The sequence below is a fragment of the Chiloscyllium punctatum genome, chromosome 17 (genome assembly GCF_047496795.1).
Source record: "Chiloscyllium punctatum isolate Juve2018m chromosome 17, sChiPun1.3, whole genome shotgun sequence".
Lineage (NCBI taxonomy): Eukaryota > Metazoa > Chordata > Chondrichthyes > Orectolobiformes > Hemiscylliidae > Chiloscyllium > Chiloscyllium punctatum.
Window position 1 is genome coordinate 62,918,437 of NC_092755.1, and position 24,577 is coordinate 62,943,013.

Below are 24,577 nucleotides of genomic sequence, written 5' to 3' on the forward strand. Positions count from 1 at the left end.
GCAAACAGACTGCTGCTCATAGTTAAATGGAGTAGTCACACCAAGACCCCAGCCAAACACTCATAATGATGACAGTAGATTAGATTAGATTACTTACAGCGTGGAAACAGGCCCTTCGGCCCAACAAGTCCATACCGCCCCGCCGAAGCGCAACCCACCCATACCCCTACATTTTACCCCTTACCTAACACTACGGACAATTTAGCATGGCCAATTCACCTGACCTGCACATCTTTGGACTGTGGGAGGAAACCGGAGCACCCGGAGGAAACCCACGCAGACACGGGGAGAATGTGCAAACTCCACACAGACAGTTGCCTGAGGCGGGAATTGAACCCAGGTCTCTGGCGCTGTGAGGCAGCAGTGCTAACCACTGTGCCACCGTGCCGCCCATCTGGCAACTACATCATAAAATGATGTCGAGCAAACTCTCTGCTTCTCAAACTCTCACTCCTACTTTAAGACATTCCTTAAAACCTCCCTTTTTGACCAATCCATCTTAATATTTCTTTTTGTGGCCTGCTGCTGATTTTTGTGTAATAATTGCAGCAAGGGATATTTTATCATTTTAAAGGTCTTATGTAAACACAACTTGCTGTGGTTGTACTACATAAAGTTAAATATGTGTCTAGATTTCTGCATGTTAATTAAGAGTTTTTTCCCTATTTTTTGATAAACCTTTAAACATTAAGTTTGTGTTTTCATTGCAAAACGTGTTTCTCAATATGCTTGATTACACATCTGGTGATCATTAATCCATCTGGAGAGGTATGCTTTGCATTTATTTGACAAATTGGTTATCTTTCCTCGACATGCTGTCACTCAACATCACTTCACAATTATCATCATCAGAGTAGTCTTTGTCACTTTCTTTGGGCACAATGGGCTAAATAGTTTTATTTTGTTTCATACTGGAGATCTGGTTATCAGCTAACTCTTACTCAATTATCAATTATCTTGGTTCCATGATTGATATTGACATGAAATCTTGCATTGTTGGGTTCAAATGGAACTATTTACCAGGAATGGCTTCAACCATTCTCAGCTAGTTTCTAATCAACCGGTTTAGAGATTACTAAATACCATCAGAGCAGGTGGAACTTGAACCTGAGCCTTCTAGAGATAGGGACAGCTTAACCACTGTTATCCTTTATGCCACATGCATTTTAGAAACAGAAAGTAAAAAGAAAACACACAAAACCTTCTGAATCATTTTACCGAAGCGTGTTAATTATAATTAACACCTTGGGTTACGGTTTCCAAATGCTTCAAGGTCTTACCTGAAAATCTGCTATTTTTATAGAGGCTCAACACACGTTGTGTAAGAGATAAATTTCAGATGAATGTTATAAATGCTCTTCCTTCATTATCTAAGGGTGTCATTTTGATGAGATTTATAAATCCTTGAGTAGAGAACACCAAAAGTAATAAAAAGCAAGGAGTATTAAAACACTGAAAATATAATTCTTGTTGCAAATGACGTTGGATTTATTTATTAAGTATGTAACTTTTTCCACAGCATAAATATCCTCAACCCCAGCAGTTGATCCCCTGCATAAACAGCCTTCATCTGGTAAAAGATTAATTGCTCAGACCTCTACCGGACAAGAAACTTCTGCATTCAGAGTCAGCACGACAGGATGAATCATGGTGGCAGGATAAGTATTAACACATGGATTAGAACATATTGGTCTAGTTTTGAGTCTACAATGTGTCATGTTGCATCCAGAACAATTACAGTTTAATTTGCACCACATTTTGCCATTTACAGTCCCATCACATGGTCATTTCAGGTTACCATTTGTCAATTAACTAATTTCAATACATTGCATGCTGACACAATAACAATGTGAAATGTTGGCAAAGACAGCATGTTCATTGTAGCATGTTAATAGATACAATTAGAACAAAAATTCTGCTGACACCTCACTTTTTCTTGCAAATGATGTTCTATATAAACATCAACGTCTATATTTGTCAGAACAGTAGCTTATATTGCTTACTGCTGAAATACTTGGAAATGTACAAACCTTTTTCTCGATCATTTACTCAGAGTGGTAAGGGTGGGGAAAGCCCTGCCTGCCAATGCAGTTAATTCAGCCACATTAGAGGCATTTAAACAATGCTTGGATAAGCACATGGATGATGATGGGATAGTGTAGGGGGACGGGCTTAGATTAGCTCACAAGTCAGGCGCAACACTGAGGGCCGAAGGGCTTGTTCTGTACTACTGTTCTATTCAGCATGTGTAAATATTTAAAATGGGAAATTCAAAAGATCTAGGCTTGCCACACAGGGGTTATACAGCGGCTCATGGTGCCAGAGACCTGGGTTCAATTTTACCTGCAGGCAACTGTCTCTGTGGAGTTTGCACATTCTCCCTGTGTCTGTGTGTGTTCCCTCAGGGTGCTCCTATTTCCTTGCATGTTCCAAAGATATGCAAGTTCAGTGGATTGGTGATGCTAAATTGCCCATAGTGTCCAGGAATGTGCAGACAAGGTGGATTAGCCATGGGAAATGTGGGGTTACAGGATAGGGTTGGATCTGGGTGGGATGCTCTTCGGAAGGGTGGTGTGGTCTTGATGGGGCAAAAGGCCTGTTTTCACACACTGTGGGGGTTCTATTCTATGATCTATGAAATGAGGGTCATAATGCTTTAACTCAGACTTCCAAAAGAAGTCTTTGCCAACAACTTTACATGAAACATCCAATTAATTTTTCTCGAGGAATACAGGAACGTCTTGTACATTAGCTAACAGATTTTTATATAGATATGCTACTGTTTTAAAAATTGGATGGTGCAGTGGGTTTAATTCTTGCCCTTTTACTGTTGGGATGAAAATCTTTTCAATGAATTTAGGTGATCCAAGTCAAATGAACTCGATCATGTGAATCCAGTCCATTGAAAATTTGTAAGTCGGGTTATATGTGTATTCAAAGCAGTTGCTTACACCAATCACGATGTTACTAATGTCCTGCCCCACAGGGGCAATGTTAGAGAGACACACTGCTGCTCCATCAATGAAAGACAGAAGCTGGTTTAGCCTACCTATCCAAAGTAAAGAAACAAATCAAAGTTGTGGTAGTTCTAATACGTCACTGTGTCACTTCTCAAATACAAACAGATCTCCAAGATTGATTGTAGTGAGATTTGATATTATACAGCCTAATTACAGCACTAATGCAATATCTAGGCAGGACAGAGGTTAACCAAGCAGTCCAAAACCTCAAAAACAGGTAACACCACACGTGGTCTCAGTAAAACAAGGAAGGTCAAAAACATGTCGCCCTTCTCACACTTCATTAAATTCATTCACCTCCAAAGCAGGCTACAACTTTTAGACTCATATTTGCTCAGATTTGCAAAACTCCTACTGCATCAAATAAAGATACAGCTGGAACAGATTTCCAATATGTCGAAATATAAGATGAATTTTGGACAGGAATATTCTTAAATCTAATCTCTACATTTTACTGATGATTTTACGAAATTCTGATGTATTAAATGAAGACTGCTTGAACACATATCTTCAAAGTAATTTATTCTTTGTGTATATAAAATGATTAGTGAGGATTTCATGCATACATACTACCATTCGTTAATTTAGTTGGATTAAATTCATATGCAATAATATTAGTTAATTTTAATTTCTTTAACAATGTCAATTTGGTAACTGGATTTCAAGATTTTATTTTCCTACTCCTCTGGTCTGACGTTCGGAAACATATCTCAATTTTATCATGCCTCAAACCAAAGTTATTGAGAATATCAAAAGGTGGAACTCCTGGTAGTCCAAAACAGAAAGCATATCATTTTCACACAAGAAAATATTCTGGTGAACTATTTCCCAAGATTTTGGATGTGTTAGAACAGTGTTCTGATATGGCCCCAAAATGATCTTTGAACTCACTGAAAGTAGTGCCTCATCCAGGTAACATTGCACATTGATTCAAAAATCTTCATGCTCGTATATAACCTGAGAATTAAAACACTGTTACATCAAATTTCAGAATGTCCTTATGGGATATACAATGGTTACCTGCTATTAGTGTAGCAGAAGAATCTATATATATTGGCTTCTGTAAATCACCTTGATGCTTTAGTGTCCCAATATCAATGCCACATACCTGAGTCATCACCACTAGTTCCTTATTTCAGGTACATGGGTGAAGGACAGTATCAAATCTTGATGACTCCGTTACAAGGTGTTCAGTGATAGATTGATATAAGCTATAGTCCTCCTAGACTGCAAATCATTCTTTGTGCCACGGATCCATCTCTTAGCTTCACCTTGGATCTTACAAATGGGACAAAAGAAGCTCCATTGTAGCAAACTTGGAAATTGTGAACCATGAAAGAGAACATGCCACATATATAACTAGGCATGGAGCATTACTGTCATTTAAGAAACACAACAAATACAATTTTGTCCTATGCCACTTTTCAGTACAAACTAGTTCAGACTGAAACTGGCATCCACTATGACCCTCGATACCGATATGAATCAAAAACTGAGGCAAATATCACTTTGGGTTAATTTTTTTCTGTTTTCCAAATAAAAGCTTCTATTCTTACTAATAAATCCTATTATTATGCCTATTCCAAAATGAAACATTTGTAAAAATTTCCTGTCACTGCAAAAACATGACAGACTTTCAGCATAATTACCAGAGTTGACTGCTCCATAGAGTTAAACTGGATGAAACTCCAAAACTTTAAACAATTCTAACTGCTACCATTTTAAATACTATATTTTCAACAACACTAACTTGTCTTCTGAGAAAATGATAGAATTTTATTGTAGTTTGGTCCATTATTGACAATATCTTTACAAAGTCAGCACTGCAACATTCAAAAACCTTCAATATCCTTAAAACTAACCTCTGTTCTTTATCCTAAAATACATGTCATAAACTTATTCAATGAGTTTCCTTGTCAGATCTTGAACTGGATGTTACTCTGCTGTTATTCTTATAACATGCTTAGCCTAAAGTAAGTGATATAATGTCACAGATTCAAATATCTCACCACTGATAACCTGTTATAGCTTTATCCAATATTGATAATCTTCCAAACAGTCCATTACTGAATCAACAATGACTCCTTAAACATAGGTGCGAACAGACTCAAGAACAGCTTCTTCTTCACTTCTGAACGAACCTCTCAAATTTTAAACTTAATGTTGTTCTTGCTCTTTGTGCACTTTCTCTGCAGCCGTAACATTGTATTCTCCACTCTGTTCTATTACCCTAATGCACTTTGTATGGTATGATGTGCCTGTACTGCATGCAAAACAAAACTTTTCACTGAATGTGGGTGTATGTGACAATAATAAATCAAATCAAATCAACATCCTTTACAAACTTATCAAACTACATACGTAATTTTTTAAAAGTACAACAATTAATTATATTAGGAGATAACAAAAACAGAAATTGCTGGAAAAGCTCAGCAAGTTTGGCAGCATCTGTGAAGAGAAATCAGTTCCAAGGGAAGGTCACTGGACCCAAAACATTAACTCTGATTTCTCTTCGCAGATGCTGCCAGATTGCCTGAGCTGTTCCTGCAATTTCTGTTTTAGTTTCTGATTTGCAGCATCTGCAGTTCTTTCAGTTTTTATATAATATTAAAGGGCAATGGGATTAAAGATAAAATGGCTTCAAAAATTAAAAATCAATGTCAATATTACATCAAGAGGAAGCGGCAGAATTTTGACCCTAATGTACCTTTGTTCATCCAATGACCAACTGACCAATGTGATTACTTACTTGATGAGAAATTGGCTTCAGTGTGAACGGGAGGAGTAGAAGGAAGAAAAGATGGGTATCCCACAAAGAAGGACCGCAAAGACCGTTCAGAGAGTAGAGGGGAGCGCTGAGCAGGGATGTTCTCACAGCTACCAACACTATTGTGAATCTTCAGATTTAGAGGTTTGTTCTTTTTCTTTGCTCTGACAGAATAATAAAAAGGCAAGAAATCAGTAAAAAGCTATTCACATGTTCAAAACTAGTCTCAGAATTATAAGAAAGACTCTTTACTTATAAACTATGACGACCAGAGCTGGGCACTGAAAGTGGTGCAAAATCTTTCTGACATATTCATCTTTGATCGGGTTTTATTGCAGGATTAAGTGAATTTCTAGAACCCATTGTGAAGAATTCAACAAATTGAACAATGAAAATATCTTATAAAATAGTGAATGGACATATTTCAAAAACCATGCAGTTCTCCATTTCTCAGGGAAACCGAGCAAAGGCTACGACAATGGATGAATGGGCACCGCACAACAATCAACAGATAGGAGGGTTCCCTCCCAGTTGGGGAACACTTCAGTGGTCCAGGACATTCAGCCTCGGACCTTTGGGTGACCATCCTCTAAGGTGGACTTCGGGACAGGCAGCAGAGAAAAGTGGCCGAGCAGAGGTTGATAGCTAAGTTCGGTACCCATAGGGAGGGCCTCAACCGGGACCTTGGGTTCATGTCACATTACAGGTGATCACCATTGCACTACACACACACATACACACACACACACACGGACACAGGTACACACAGACGCGCACACATACACCCACACACACCTTTATAGACACACACACTCCCACACTCAAACATGCACCCCCTCACAGACTTAAGACACTCTGCACTCACTACACACACACACACACACACACACATTCTCACACCCACAACCCCCACCCCAGACAGACAGACAGACACACACACACACACACACACACACACACACACAAAGACCCACATGCACAGACATATTTTGTGGGTTGAATTTGTACTTGCAGAGTTACATTGTACTTTGCTCAAAAACTGCATGCATTCATGTAGAACTCTGAGCTTAAAAACTGCATGAACTTATGTAAAACTGTTATCTCACTTTTTAGATTAGAATCAATCCAAACATCATGGCATAGACAGAGAACACAGGGGGCCAACACCTTCAACATATTGTCTAGCTATCCCCATTGTTAACAGCTAACCCGAGAATGCAATTTTAAACAAAAGGTTTTGTGATTTACATATGAAAGAAGTGAAACTATCACTGTATTCTAACAGATGAAAGGCTTAACAGACAATCAATGTTTCAATGTATAATTTCAGTTACATTACACTGTAAATTTTTGCTATAAATTCTGTGTTACGATCAAGCCCTCCACTATCACCTGATGAAGGAGCGTTGCTCCGAAAGCTAGTGTGCTTCCAATTAAACCTGTTGGACTATAACCTGGTGTTGTGTGATTTTTAACTCCATTTCTAAAGTATCTAGATCCTGGATCAGTAAAAAAAATGAAGTAACACATCAGAAAACTGCAATTTCCCTACAAGCAAAGAATAAATGTTCCTGTTTTAACTGAAGGATTAACCTCAAAACTTGTTGCCTTTTAAAATTCACCTTTTTAACAAAACCTTCTGACTTTTCTCTTCTCTGGATATAGATTAGATTAGATTAGATTAGATTACTTACAGTGTGGAAACAGGCCCTTCGGCCCAACAAGTCCACACCGCCCCGCCGAAGCGCAACCCACCCATATCCCTACATTTACCCCTTACCTAACACTAGGGGCAATTTAGCATGGCCAATTCACCTAACCTGCACATCTTTAGACTGTGGGAGGAAACCGGAGCACCCGGAGGAAACCCACGCAGACACGTGGAGAACGTGCAAACTCCACACAGTTAGTCACCTGAGGCGGGAATTGAACCCGGATCTCAGGCGCTGTGAGGCAACAGTGCTAACCACTGTGCCACCGTGCCGCTTTGTCTCCATGAAAAATGATTAGATATTTTATTAGGTTAAAGGTGACATTTAAGTGCAAATTGTTGTGACCTTTGTAGTTAATCAGTTTGAATAGTGTATGTTTGTGGAACACCTCTACTGTCTGTAAGAATAACTCTCACCTTCCAGTTGCTTGCCACTTCAATAAACCACCTTCCTCTCATCCTAACCTTTCCATTCAGGACATTCCTTCAACTGATGCTGCAGGAATAATATTTCATTTTCTGCTTAGGCACTTTACAACCTCTAGCAATCAACATTAAATTCAATATCTTCAGAAAATTACCCCATTCTCCATTTTGATCAGTTAAAAATGCTATGATCTAAACTAGTTACCAATTAAAAATCAATTCCCTATCTGATACCATCGTCATTTTTAAAAAATCCTTTCTTTACCATATGACTCAAAGATATTTCACCAAAGTGTTTCTGAATTTGCTTTCATGTGCATGTTTTATTTGAAACACTCCAGGAATACATAAGATATAAACCTACAAAACAACTAAAATTGAAACACAAATATAAACCTCACCATACTCACAAGTAGACTCAAAGGCATTTGCAATAATATTAATGTTCCTGGCTGCTAATTCGATTTTAAATTTGTTATCAACTTTTCAATTTTCATTTGAAACTCATTGCAAACTTTAAAGAGGTGAAGTTCAGTTTGGTTGGCAGGTGAAGACAAAGGGTGTCTATCAGCCACTGGTTGCAGTCCCCACCTACCATCTCACTGGTTGGGTGAACAGTAAGGAAGTAGTGAGTAACTGCCGATCAAACACCTGTGGAATTTTGGTGCTGTTAATTAAAGAGGAAAGAAATTACAAGAACAGTGTTTACCTGACATTTTCCCACTGTGACTCTACTTCGAGGCTTGAAAATTGTTGTCAACTTCCTGTGAGAGTGAGGAGAGTGGGACAGAGACCCATAGGACTAGATGAAGAGGGAGGCAAAATTGGTGGAGGAGTAGTGAGTTGTGGGGCCCTGAACGCAAACATCTGTTGGAGTGGGAGCACAACTCTCATAACTCAGTCAGCATTCTACTACTGCCAATGCTACCTTCCAGCTTGTGCCTCCAACTAAGGTCTGACTCCAACACTGTGAAACCATGTACTAGAGGAAGAATTTATGAGAAAGTCTGTGATTTATTGTTTAAAATGTCTATTTTAACTTAATTTTTTGAAACATTTTTTCTTTAATACCACTAGCTCTCGTGATATGATTGAAGAACATTTGTGATGCATACTTCTCAAAAGTTTTGGGGATTGAGGAGGAAAGTGAAATGGAAGGAGAAAAGTTTTGAATACTCTGAATAGTAAATTACAAAAATGCAATGCATCCCAAGTGAAATATACAGATGACTAAACATCTATTATTTGAGAAAAAGAGAAATTTGGCTAGTCACTGCATGGTTATATGATATCCAATAGATTCAAAAACTGTTGCATGGATGACTGATGCAAGATATTTTCTGATAAAATAGTCAAATGTATTATGAAGGCACCTTTATTATCTTGGTATTATTATCTCCCATTGAAACAATGCAGATGACCAGAATAGCTCATTGATTCTTCCTTTATCCAGAGGACATGAGGTAGTGTTTCCTGCATCATTACTTTACAATAGGATTTCCTCCTCCAGCAATTACATTTTATGCTCATAAAATTAGTTCATTTTAAATAGTAATTAAATTGTAAAGCCATCATGCCTTTCTGACAGGAGCATTATTTCTAACTGGAGAATAAATGAATGGCTTTTTGAAAGTGAGGTATTCATTTTGCAAAATAATGTGGAAAACTAATTTTAAAAATAGTAAGACATTTATTGGCATTTGAATGTGGTAGAAGCAGCAATACAAATGCAGCATGACAGGAAAAGGCACATATTTACATCAGATCAGACAGCTGTATCGAGCTAGGCATGTAGTAATTGTCAAAATGAGGACAAGCTCATCCAAAATGGCAATAACTGTGGTTTCACACTGGCGTACAGTATTTTCTACAGCTATTAAATAGATTCATGGCAATTATGATATTAATGAGTTAATACCATGTTGGGCTTTTCATTTAAAACTATGATATGTTGTAGAAAAACAATGAAATAATTTTAACTTTAATTTGCAATGGGGCTTTCATAATCTCCAGTTTATGAAGATGTAATATTGGAAATACTACAGGGAAATATTACTGGTCTTTATCTGGATTTTTCACAATGGGATATCATACCATTAACAATAGATATATTTATTTATCACTGTAAGTGTTACCCCACATGTTGTGCAAATTCTCACAAAATAGTTTGTTTATAGATTGCGATAATTAGTAAAACATAAGTTCTCAAATTCCAATCATTGACTGACTGGTATCACTTTACTTGCAATCGCTATGTTTACATTCTGCAGCCCAAAAAAAGTTTCTCAGAAGTGTCAGGTTAGCCAGCAGTCTCAAATCTGCTCTAACTTTAGCATCACTACAAAGCAGAAGACACTAACATTTCTGTAGAAATAACCCCAAACCAATTCAATGGGGTTATGCAGTAGGTATGCAGAATGACTGAATTGCAGCTGATGCCATTTGTACCCCTACACTATAAATAGTTCCACTGAAGTCAATGTGGCTGAATATTGGGCAGCTGGCACAATAAAGGCAAACATGCCAAACTTTAATTTCACTCCCAGGGTGATCATTTCATTATCTCCTTCAGTTTGGTTTTACTTCAGTCACTAATTATTAAGATATACTCATTGACATTTCAAGTCAAATATGACTCTTCTGAAATAATTTTCCACTGGAAAGATTTACTCAGATTCTCTCTCCACAAATGCTTCCAGAACTGCTGAGTATTTCCATCACTCTGTTTTTATTTAACAGAACATTTTTTTGCTTTGGTATGCCATGCTCCTACAGGCAAAGTTTGCAATGCTCTATGCTTTATTAACTGTGGCCTCAGTTTGTCGTGTAACCTTCATTGATTTAGGCATGGATGCACTAGGTCCCTCTATCCCTGTTCCCCCACTTAGAATTTTACCCTTTAGATGTAATTTACATGTTTTTACGCCACTGCAGACAGTGTTACTACCTCTGATCTAGATGTACCAGTTTCAACGCTAGAACTTAGAATCACAGAGATATACAGCACTGGAACAGATCCTTCAGCTTAACTTGCCCATGCCAAACAGATATCCTAAATTAATCCAGTCCCATTTGCCAGCATTTGGCCCATATCCCTCTAAACTCTTCCTATTTATGTACATATCCAGATGCCTTTTAAATGTTGTAATTGTACGGGCCTCCACCACTTCCTCCATCAGTCCAATCCATACATGCATCACCATCTGCGTGAAAAAATTATTCCTAAGATCTGTTTTAAATCTTTCCCCTCTCACCTGAAACCTCTACTTTTGGTCTCCCTAACCCTGGGGAAAAGACTTTGAGTATTCACCCTATCCATGCCCCCCATGATTTTATAAACCTCTATAAGGTCACCTCTTAGCCTTCAATGCTCCAGGGAAAATAGCCCCAGCCTATTCAGCCTCTGCCTATAGCTCAAATCCTCCAACTTTGGCAACATCGTTGTAAATATTTTCTGCACCCTTTCATGTTAATAAAAATTTTCCTATAGCAGGGAGACCAGAATTGAACACTTGATAACTAGAAATGTGAGCAGACAAGTAGATTAATGATTGATCTACAATTTAATGGGTTTTCTGTTGTTACTTTGTACAACAACTACAGCTGTGTGAACAGTCTGGTAACTATGCAGCCACTTGAATGACAGCATTGTTCCTATTAAAGGACCATACCCATACCTGTTGCCATGGTCCAAATATCTCTATTGTCTCCTGCAAAGTGATGTCTATTAAAGCATGTGGCCTCCTGCTCATGGTACAGCAGCTCCTTCTGATGTATATTTTCATAGTCCATGTGTATTTTGACAGTCTCAGGGGTGTAACTGAGTGGTCAATTTCTTTGGTAAACCACACTGTAGTGGGATGGACAGATAACTTAGCAATGGTATATTAATGTCAACATTTTTCTTTAAATGTGACTTGACTGTCTGGATCTCATTCCCTCGCCATTTGACTGGGGCAAGCTGTTGACATGTTCAAATCCAGGCAAAAGTGGGTACTGCAAATGCTGGAGATTAGAGTCAAGATTATTGTGGTGCTGGAAAAGCACAGGTCAGCTGGCACCCTTGAAGGACTTTTGCCCGAAACATCAATTTTCCTGCTCCTTTGATGCTGTCTGACCTGCTATGCTTTTCCAGCATCACTCTAATCTTGATACTGATGTTCAAATTCAGAACTAGCTGCAAATCAGCTGAAATACACTTTAGTGAACTGTCAATATCTCTCCGTGTATCAAGCTTAAAATTAGTCAGATGTCCACAGACATAAATATCTTCTTGTCAATAGGATAGGTCTTGTTCACCTGTTTCTCCTAAGAATACCTTTGGCTTTTGTAGGCTGCTTTACATTGTTAATATCTTTGTGTGAATAGTTATTTATATTCCTGTTGTTCTGTTACTGTCCCATTTTTGTCCTATCATTTGAACAAGACCTAGTAAGATATTATTTTCCTGCTTGTGTCTCTGAGATGACAATGACTGTCAGTATCTGATGTCTGTCCTTCTTGTATTGGCTTCTCAAGTGTTCCTTTAGGGTCTTTGTGCCTTAATATCTCAATGGATTCTGCAGATCTCCTGTGATAAGATTGATCCACTCTCTTAGGATTGCTTCCAGACATCTGCTTCACACACCACCTGGATAATTTTCTCTAGAGTTGCATCTCCTCTTAATTGTAATAAATCTGGCAAAGATTCATTTGCAGATCCAACAACAATTCTGTCTCTTATGAATAGTGGCTTTAAAGCTCTATTTATCCACTAATATATAGAAATCATTAATGACATTATCTATTAATGTCCCTAGATCTGAACTCTGTTAGATCTTGCTCTTTCAAGGATTTTGTTTATTCTGAGATTATTCATAGAATTCCTACAGTGTGGGAACAGGCCCTTCAGCCCAATAAATCCACACAAACCTTCTTAGCAGCTTCCCACCCAAACCCATTCTCCTATCCTATTAACTCTATATTTACCCCTAACTAATACGTCCCTGAACACTATGGGCAATTTAGCATGGCCATCACTTAACCCGCACATCTTTGGATTGTGGGAGGCAACCAGAGCACCCGGAGGAAACCCACAGAGACACGAGGAGAATGTGCAAAGTCCACACAGAGTCCCTGAGACTGGAATCGAAACCAGGTCCCTGGCATTGTGACGCAGCAGTGCTAATCAAGTAAGCCATTGTGCTGCCCTCTGAGCCACCATGCCTGAGATTAAAGCAACTGTCAAAGGCTTTCAATGTTTCCTCAAAAGTATCTGTTGCTTAAATTTACACCTTGCTAAACTATAGCGGTATCAGATATACTCCCAAATATAAAGTGTACTTACATGTTCAACTTCAGATTTAGCATCTAGTTTGAAAGCAATTAGAGTCATAGAGGTGTACATCACAGAAACAGACCCTTTAGTTCAACTTGTCCAAGCCGACCAGACATTCTAAATTAATCTAGTTCCATTTGCCAGTATTTGACCCATATCCCTTTAAACTCTTCCTATTCATATACCCATCCAGATGCCTTTTAACTGTTGTAATTGTACTAGCCTCCACCACTTCATCTGGCAGCTCATTCCGTACATGCACCACCCTCTGAGTGAAAAAGCTGTCCCTTAGGTGCTTTTTATATCTTTCCTCTCTCACCTTAAACGTATGCTGCCTAGTCTTTTGTCTAGAGTTACAGTTCCATGGAGCTTCTAACTCACACTCATTGCTGCATGCCTCCAACCCAGTCTGAAATGCCAGTTGAAGCAGTTTTCTTAAAACTTTGTCTGAAGAATCTTCTGGTCTCCACAATATCCAGTGTTTTGAATGCTGCAACAAAAGGGTGTCTGCACCGCTTGCCACCATGTTTTAAGATGAATGTACATACTCAAGTCATGTGCATTGGTGCATCATGGTATAAGATATATCCAATAGATTTGTTGCCATCTTCCTTTTTCCCAGGAGGAATCTATAGAGTTTGCTCTAGTGTGGAACAGGGAAACTACTCGGTAGTCTAACAGAAAGACACCCTTGTCTTGTCATTTATTGTATGACATAAACTAGGTAAAAGTTACAATGATATGATACACTTTTGTTACAGAGACATCCATATTACGTTTTACTCCTTAGAGGTCCAAAGCTGTGCCCCCACCTTGTCTTGTCTTCCGTAACAACAGTGACTATCCAGTTGAGATTAATCCTTAAATTTTGCACTATGAACAGGAACCTCCACTGTTATCCCCATCAATTAGGAAGTCATAGACACTATGGTCATGAATTTTCATCAATGCTGATGGAAGAATTGTGGGCAGTTCATCTGTGTTAATGTCAGTGTGAGAACCCTATACATCTACTTCGATAGTTTTCATCCCAGATAAGAAACTAACCAAAATAGAGGGAAATTTTCAAAGATTTCTTGTAACAAAATAAATACAATTGGATATTGTGTAAAACAAATTTACTTGCACGCATCAACAGCAACTACTGATATTTTTGGTCTGGTCTGATATTTAGCACATTATTTGCATGTTCTCAAGCAATCCTACTTCAGTTAGGTTTTTTTGTTCCCTAATTGCTATCTACACATTTATTTCTACACACAGCCACTTACTCTGAAGTAAGGTGGTAGCACACAGTGTATTAGTAATGTCACTGAGGTGGTAATCCAGAGACCAAGGCTAATGCTCAGTGGGAGCATTAGTTTAAATTTCATCAGAGCAGCTGGAGGTATTTAATTTCAATTAATTAGATTTGGAGCTGAAAGCCATTTTAAATAACAGTAAATATGAAATTACTGCATACACCTTTCCCTAGCCACTATGAGTTCTGAAGAAGTATTACTGGACTTGAAATGCTAACTCCGTTTTCTCTCCACAAATGCTGTCAGACCTGCTGAGTTTCTGCAGCAATTTCTGTTTTTGTTTCAGGTCTTCAGCAACTGAAGTTCTTTGTTTTATGAAATTACTGTTGATTGTCACAAAAGTCCATCTTTTGCAATGGGGAGGGGAATCTGCCATCCTATATGTGACTTGAGACACACAGCAGTTGTTTACTCTTAACTGCTCTCTCAAAGATTCTAGTAGGCCATTCTGCTCAAAAGTAATTAGGGTTGGGCAACAAATGTTTGTCTTTTGTCAACAGCTCATAAATACAGTGGACTGAACAAAATCACATGGGATCAGAACATACATGCTTGAAGAGTTGTGAATAACTGATTGCCAAATCAGTAAATCTGCTACAAGAGTTATGAAGATTACTTTTTTCTTGAAAATATGATTCCACAATCATCAATGATTCAGCATTATTGTACTTGTCATTTAGTAAAATGTATCCCAGATAATTTTCAAGTTTCAAACTGTATTTGGTAAGGTTATTGTCATGAAGAGGTTTATTCATTTATAATTGGCTGCATATATTGGACTTTTTAAAATACCATTTTTTGCAGCAAAGGATAGCCAGTGATTGGTCAAGGACAAACCTTTTTTTCTGGAGGCACACAGTCTCCAGAGCTTACAGATAGGCTGCACAACCCAGTTATTGGGTGTGTAAAAACTACTAGGTTTAAACTAACAGTCAGAAAGACTGACACAGGACAGAAAGGGCAGGAGCCTTAACCGCTGCTGTCTTTCTTTGTAAACCTCCTTCATCAAAGCTGACCTGATTGTAACTTGAAGATCCACTGGAAGACTTTATTGGTGCAAACTAAGTGTTCTTAGGGTAGAATGCTGAATCAACACCACTGCCTTCAGGACCACAAGAGAAATTACCCCAGGCTTCCCAGCACGGGCTCAAGGCATTTATGTGCCACCGGTTTTGTGGCTGAAAACTAGCCATAATCACTTTCTATTCCTAGTGATTACACTTCAAGAGTAAGCTACCAGCCTTTACACATTTTAAGACATTGTGCAAATACAAAAGAAGTGATACAAATGCAATTTATTTTCCTTTCTTTCTTGGTTGGAGTGGAGGCAAAAATTAATCTCACTAAATGGATGAAACTCAAGAGATTGTATGCTTTTATATCTGATGCTATTTCACTCTCATTAGAGCATGGAGGTCATGGATCACTCATGAAGATCAATGTAATAATTCTAATGCTGCTAGTTCTTCGAAAAGCTCATTTTTTCCTTAGGAAGTGGAAGGGGAATAGAAATAACTGTGGGCATTTCTGGTTTGAGCCACGTCAATTGAAGTCATATCAGTCACTGTGGAATTGATAAATTACTCCAGATTATGTCACTGCATCTTGAGATGAGTAAGATTCAAGACAAGCTAGTTAGTCAGAGATCATGGCAATGATCACAATAGGAAGCTTGGACAGCACCATTAAGAGGCACTTGAGATCACTCCAAACAAGGAAGGATATAAATATTGCATCTCAAGCTATTAAGAGAAGCACTGAAGTTTTTCACAACAAGACCATCCATTTTTATGGTCAAATTGAAATACATCCGTTTGTAATTTCATATTTCTATTTGAAAATTCAGTGTCTCTAATGATAACAAGCATATTTTCATTATTCAATGTCTATTCCCAATTATGTCTCTCCTCTCTCTAAATTATATTAGGATTTGAGTTATAGGTAGGTTTCACTCAGGTGTTTATCCAGTGGAAATGTCGACAGCAAAAGCAAACAGGCTAAACAAAAAGCAACAAGAAAAATCACAGGTGGCTATAAATACGAAAGAACAGCAGAAAATGTCAACATTCTAATTGAGAACAAGTTAACACTTCAGAATTCAGATCTTTCATCAGAATGCCTTAAGTAGGTACCCACCAGACAATTAAACTATTTGGAAAGGCTATTAAAGTCCCTCTTTTCCAATCTGCATTTGGGTCACCCACAAACATGGTCTTCTGGTAGCAGAATCATATAACTGTCACAGAGCACAAGGATCCTATTATGTGGACCAGTTAATGCGTCTGTTCTCTTCACAGATGCTGAAGAATGGCTATGTGTTTCTGGCATTTTCTGCATTTTGTCGAGACACGTTTGATGGCAAGATTCACACAAACAAGCCTTCAATAACAACACCTTGTATGTCTATAACAGAATGAATATAATAAAACACACCAAGCATCTTCATAGGATTATCATCAATGGTATTTAACACTGAGCTGCAGAAAAATAGTCACAAAGAAAAAGAGTGGATCGGGAGTAGCACGGATCTTGCAGCTGCACCTGAGATTGCAGACTTATTTCTAGATTTCTTATAATTACTACATTTCAGCAGTATAAGATTTCTATTTTGATTCATTTTTGATTCTTTTATAGCCAAAGAATGAACGTCCAGAGCAAGTGGTGGATGCAGAGACAGTTGCAACATTTAAAAGACATTTAGATGAGTACATGAATAAGAAATGCTTGGAGGGATATGGGCCAAGCATAGGTAGGTGGGACTAGTTTTGTTTAAGATTATGGTCGGCATGGGCTGGTTGGACTGGAAGGTGTGTTTCCGTGCTATATGGCTCTATGACTCGAAAAATATGGATTAATTTGTAAGTGTCAGCACAGATTTGTTAAGGGAATAATTACACTAATGTATAATTAACCTGCTGGAGTTTTTTGAGCAGGCAACTGAGAGGGTGCTGAGAGGAAGGCTGTTTCTGTGATGTACAGTACATAGATTTCCATTCAATACAATGCCACACAACAAAGGAAGAAAGTGAAAGTGAAGAAAGTTATAGGTCATGGAATAAAACAGACTATGTAATAATGTAGATACAAAATTGATTTTGAAGTATGAAACAGTATAATAGTTAATGTGTATTTTTTAGACTGGAAGAAGGTTTATAGTCGAGTTCTGCAAGAGTTGGTATTGCAACCTATATGTAAATGATCTAAATCTTGATGTGCAGGGATAGGTTCAAAGTTTACACAAAGTACAAAACTTGGGAGAATTGGAAACTCTGAGGAGGACATTGTAGAATTTCAAAAGGACATTGAAATGTTGGTTGGCTGGGTGGATAGACGGCAGACAATTCAATGTAAAGAAGCGTAAGCTTTATAAGGCTTTGGTACAAAGAACATAGACGGACAATATAAAATGAAGAGTGCCATTCTAAAGGGTCTGCAGGAACAGAGGGAACTGGGTTCTATGTGCATAAGTTATTAAAGATAACAGGACAGGTTCAGCTATTTTATAAAGTATATAGTATTCTAAACTTCATAATTGGTAGGAACAGAGGACAACGAATTTTACGATTGACACTGATTAGACTTCAGCTGGAGTATTATGTAAACCCCTAGGTGCCACACTCTAGGAAGGATGCAAATGCATTGGAGACAGCATAGAAGGGGTTCACAAGAATTATTCCAAAGATGAGGCACTTCACTTCTAAAGAAAGACTGCAGCCGTTTGACTGTTTTCCTTAGACAAGAAAAGGATAAGGGGAAATTTGATAGAAGCTTTCAAAATTATGAGGGGTGTGGACAGAGTGGATAGAGAGAAAGTGTTTCCACTCACAAATGGATCAAGATCCAGTGGACATGATTTTAAAGTGTTTTGTAAAAAAAAAAGCAAGTACAGGGTAAGAGAAAGCATTTTCACACAGTGAGTAGTTAAGATCTGGAAGTGTGGTAGAGGCAGATTTAATTGAGGCATACTAGAGGGTAATGAATAATTATTTAAATGGAAAAAAACATGCAAAATTATAGAGAAAAGGTAGGAGATTAGTGCTAAGCTAAAATGCTCAGAGAACCAGTCCGCATAATAGGATCCTTGTGCTCTGTAACAGTTATATGATTCTGCTACCAGAAGGCCATGTTTGTGGATGACCCAAATGCAGATTGGAAAAGAGGACTTTAATAGCCTTTCCAAGTAGTCTAATCATCTGATAGATACCCGCCATTCAACCCTACCCCAAACCATGTGCCACTACCCCAGTCCAGAACCCGTCTCTCTGTATGTTGACCTGAGACAGAACCATGGCCGATAACAGATTTTGTGGGCTCTTCTACTTTCAGTCCTATCTCCTCATCAAATAAACATGGTACTGCTGATAATTCAATGTTGTGCTACTAGATTTGATATTGCAAACAGTTGTTCGTTTTTAAATTAAAAGCACAATAAGAAACTTATCTGTCCTTAAAAATAAACCAGTAATCATGAAGCACCACAAAAAAAAACAGAGCCCATGTTCCCAATCACATATCCTGCACTCTCACTGACATCACAATACCACTTGAATCTGCTAGTGTGCATGCTTAATGATGACAGCGCGATTACCACAAACATCCAAGATTAATAAATCAAATATGCATGGGCAACAAGAGAATTCCAGACATCAACACTGGATGCACGTAAATACTCATATAAATTCATGATCATGCCTTCAGTTCCTTGTAGTTTGAAGTTGTATTGCTTTTCATTAAATTAAATGGATGATGCAAAGAATTAGTTTATCCTTACCACATTTCAACACTCTGCTCTCCCTTCTGAACTTGATGGTGGTAAAAGTTTCCAATTTATTTTAATGTTGATTCTTATATGGTAATGCAACCTGTTCCACCTTCCATTCAATATTGTCATTTGGGGAAATATGAAAATCTGTGTTCCACTAACCAGATAGGAACGCCACTATCACTACTTAGAAGGCAAAGGATTGAATCAAAAGTTGGTCTGGTTAAGTGTTAGTTGTGTCAAGTTTTTTTCAGGGACTTTTGTCATGAGGCCTAGTAAGATCTTGCTCTGTATCAAACTCACCTCATTACCTACGTATGCAACCAAAATGATATCCCTCTCAGCTGACTGTAGCCCCACATGTACACACATATCTACCAAAAGACCACATCCCTGGTGACCATGCCATCTTTGAAAAGGTGCCGTGCATCCCAACAAGCATTGGCAATCTGGCTTTGCCCCTCACTCGCAACATAATGGCATAACAGCTTCAAAAACACACTGCCCATGGCACACAGCTGACACGGCTGACATTCCCTCACACATACAACCCTATTCTCTGGTTTAACTGCCACACTACAGTTTACTTGTCCTGAACTACACCCTATCTAAACTCCCTCTCTAGGTCTTCACTAATCTGTTTCCAATAACCAATCAAAAACCCACAGTTTGTCATTCTGTACAGGCCAACAGTTGGATAATTCCAAACATGAGCATTTACTTACAGCCAGTGAAAGTGTATAGAAGCAAAATAAATACAGGCTGTAGTTTATCCCCTACAATGGAAACCAAATGCAGGCAGTACAAACAATTAATATTTTACATTCCATGATGGTCTGCCGCCCGAGCTCTTATCTATTGGAATCAGGTGTCAATCAGGTTCTTGGTATGGCTGAGCTCTGTCATGCTCAAGGAGAGCTTCCTGCTCTCTACTATCCTCAACCTCTTTCTTGGATTGCTCCCATTTTCCCGACTCCTCAGCATCCATCACATTGCCTTATTGTCTGCTCCAACTGTGTAGAGCACAGCACAACTGGATGATGTGGCATACTCTGGATGATACTGGAGGTGTCCCCCAGACTGGTCTAAGGAATGGAACTACATCTTGAACAGCCCTACCATCTGCTCAACATTGCATAGAATTGGCAGCAACCTGGTGAAGGTGATTGACTGACTAGCTCAATGAGCAATGCATTACTTCAGAAAAATCAGCGCCTGCTGCTGTCTGACCTACTTTCAATCCCAGATCCCCGGCAACATTCAATTGAACCATTACAGTCCATTATAAAACTTACATGATATGTGATAAAGTGATGGTTCTCCTCCTGACAACTTCTGTATCATTGAGGTGCCAATGTTAAGTTTGCAAACACCAATGGCATGGTGCAAATCACATTTGATCGACATTTGAACCCTAAGCGCATTCACACTGCTTTGCAAATGGGCAATGAAAAGATTGCAAATTAAATGTAATTTACAAACACTAGTTTCATGTATTTGCCTCTTTGATGTTCTTTGACCCAACAGATGTAGATCCCACGTTTTTGCAGTTAGCATATAGAAATTGAAAAAAATAATAGAAAGGAATTTAGTTCACAGTGGACTTGGTTAACATGAGGCTCTGCCTGGTCACCAGGTACCAATCACAAGCCTCCATGTCCACTTTTACCTCACACTATTCTGACAGCCCAATTCCACTCATCCCCCCATCCCCTGGACCTCTACGCTCTGCCCACTTCACTAGTCTCCTATGCTCTTTGATGCTATTCCACCAACCACCCTTATACTTTATGAGATCCTCTCCACCAACACTGTCCTTGTCACCACAGCCTCTGTCAAAATTTGACAGAGCAGCCAATGCACATGAATTTCTTGTGGTCCCAGTACAAGGTTGACTGTTGCCCCACTCCCCAGACAGTAATCAGACATATCCACTTGCCATGAGTGGTCCAAGCAGACAATTTCAAGACTGTATGTAGACTGTGCCCGTGACTGACGATATTGGAATCCTCTGACTGACCTGTTTCCCCACCCCTTGACTGGACTGAAGACGAGCTCCTATTTAATTTCAGACAGGGCCATTTGTTAGAATAAATATACAGTGCATTTTCCACACAGCCAGCTAGCACATGCTATAGCTATTAGATTGTCATCTCAGTGTGCAGGTGTAAAGATACACCAGTTGAGACTGGTGGAGACTTGTAGAGTCTGTAAACATTAATATTACTTCACTTTGTGAATAAATCTAAAGTAAAAATTGATTTCTAACCTGGTCCTTCACGATGCGGCTGCTGAAAGTTTTTTGGGAAGTGCATGGGGTGGGAATGGGTTTGGGGGGAGGGGTTTAGGTCATATATCCTGCTCACTATCAGTGCAATTCTAACCCAAGTGACTAATTGGTGATTTTCCTGTGTGTTTTTAAAGAGTGTTTGGCTGTCAATTGTGAGGTTACATGTTTCCCCAAAACATGTTGAATGCAGCTTGGTAAATTAACAAATGAATAAATAACAATATAATGCACATCTTTACAACAAATATTCCAGCATGGCCATCTCTTCAAAGAAGGAAAATAATGATTTCTAATCAGTACACAAGTTATTTTAGAATTAGCTTTTATCTACATGGTTAGCGTTTATTTGCAAGTGCAAGCCAGACTTACATTCCTTCTAACAAATTTCCAGATGAGCTTAAATGTTTAGAGCAATTCCAACTCTTCACATCTTAGCAACCTATGAAAGAGTTATCTGGGCTAGTGCACTTGAATGACTGTCAGTGAAATTAAATAAAGGAGCTGCCAGTCATGAACAGAACTGAGCAAATCACATAACATTTTTATTTGAGTCAACAGCTTAACTCCACCCTCAAGATAATAGCTTTGGACAGCATCAAATGGTAACAACAGTATCCGCCATGACCAGGGCCTCCAAGCCCTCCGTTTTTTCCTCTCCAGACGTCCCCAACAATACCCTTCCACCGACACTCTCATTCGTTTGGCTGAACTGGTCCTCACCCTTAACAATTTCTCCTTTGAATCCTCCCACTTCCTCCAGACCAAAGGGGTAGCCATGGGCACACGTTTGGGCCCCAGCTATGCCTGTCCCTTTGTTGGCTACGTAGAGCAGTCGATCTTCCATAATTACACTGGCACCACTCTCCACCTCTTCCTCCGCTACATTGATGACTGCACTGGCGCCACCTCGTGCTCCCACAAGGAGGTTGAGCAATTCATCAACTTCACCAACACATTCCACCCTGACCTTAAATTTACCTGGACCATCTCTGACACCTCCCTCCCCTTCCTGGACCTCTTCATCTCCATTAATGACGACCGACTTGACACTGACATTTTTTACAAACCCACCGACTCCCACAGCTACCTGGATTACACCTCTTACCACCCTACCTCTTGCAAAAATGCCATCCCGTATTCCCAATTCCTCCGCCTCCGCCGGATCTGCTCCCAGGAGGACCAGTTCCACCACAGAACACACCAGATGGCTTCCTTCTTTAGAGACCGCAATTTCCCTTCCCACGTGGTTAAAGATGCCCTCCAACGCATCTCGTCTACATCCCGCACCTCCGCCCTCAGACCCCACCCCTCCAACCGTAACAAGGACAGAACGCCCCTGATGCTCACCTTCCACCCTACCAACCTTCGCATAAACCAAATCATCCGCCGACATTTCTGCCACCTCCAAACAGACCCCACTACCAGGGCTATATTTCCTTCCCCACCCATTTCCGTCTTCCGCAAAGACCTTTCCCTCCACGACTACCTGGTCAGGTCCACGCCCCCAAACAGCCCACCCTCCAATCCTGGCACTTTCCCCTGCCACCGCAGGAACTGCAAAACCTGCGCCCACACCTCCTCCCTCACCTCTATCCAAGGCCCTAAAGGAGCCTTCCACATCCATCAAAGTTTTACTTGCACATCCACTAATATCATTTATTGTATCCATTGCTCCCGATGCGGTCTCCTCTACATTGGGGAGACTGGGCGCCTCCTAGCAGAACGCTTTAGGGAACATCTCCGGGACACCCGCACCAATCAACTACACCGCCCCGTGGCCCAACATTTCAACTCCCCCTCCCACTCTGCCGAGGACATGGAGGTCCTGGGCCTCCTTCACCGCCGCTCCCTCACCACCAGACGCCTGGAGGAAGAACGCCTCATCTTCCGCCTTGGAACACTTCAACCCCAGGGAATCAATGTGGACTTCAACAGTTTCCTCATTTCCCCTTCCCCCACCTCACCCTTGTTCTGAACTTCCAGCTCAGTAACTGTCCCCTTGACTTGTCCGGACTTGTCCTACCTGCCTATCTTCTTTTCCACCTTTCCACTCCACCCTCTCCTCCTTGACCTATCACCTTCATCCCCTCCCCCAGTCACCCATTGTACTCTATGCTACTTTCTCCCCATCCCGAACCTCCTCTAGCTTATCTCTCCACACTTCAGGCTCACTGCCTTTATTCCTGATGAAGGGCTTTTGCCCGAAATGTTGATTTCGAAGCTACTTGGATGCTGCCTGAACTGCTGTGCTCTTCCAGCACCACTAATCCAGAATCTGGTTTCCAGCATCTGCAGTCATTGTTTTTACCTCAACAACAGTATTCAGTTGGGTTAGAAACATGGAATCACAGAATAATTATAAAACAGAAGGAGTTCTGCCTGTAGTTGGACAAACAGGCAGAAAACTAGCCACCAGGATACATGAACACCAACTAACCACAAAAAGACATGACCCTCTCTCACTAGTATCCTCACATATGGATGAGGAAGGACACCACTTTAACTGGGACAACACATCCATCCCAGGACAAGCCAAACAGAGACAGGCACAAGAATTCCTAGAAGCATGGCATTCCAACCAGAACTCTATCAATAAATACATTGAGTTAGACCCCATCTACCACCCCCTGAGAAAAGGAACAGGAACTGACTTCACCATAGGAAATAACATCACCACAGGAAATGACATCACCAACCCAAAGAAACCCAAACAGATAAATAGAAAGCAGGAATTTTCAGCATTGCTTCGCTTGAGGCCCACCGAAGATGTTACCTAATAAGGTAACAAAACACCTGGAAATGAACCTTGCAGCTCAGCAAGCAAACCTACATCCAATAACTACCTCCAGCGATAGAGGTTTACAGCACAGTAAAAGTCACTTTGGCTCATTGAACTTGCACCAGTCAATAACAACTACCTAAATATTCTAATCCTATTTTCCAGTACTTGGGTCATAACCTTGTACGCTTTGGCATTGCAAAT

At 39.6% G+C, this 24,577-nt stretch overlaps 1 protein-coding gene across 1 annotated transcript in view; it reads right to left on the reverse strand.

Moving 5' to 3' along the window:
- The window catches only part of ksr2 (kinase suppressor of ras 2), a 403,663-nt gene that overhangs the window by 219,750 nt on the left and 159,336 nt on the right, over window positions 1-24,577 (reverse strand). The window contains exon 5 of the mRNA XM_072587303.1: window positions 5,770-5,951. Coding sequence (XP_072443404.1) covers window positions 5,770-5,951 — 182 coding nt within the window. The remainder of the gene's footprint in view (window positions 1-5,769; window positions 5,952-24,577) is intronic.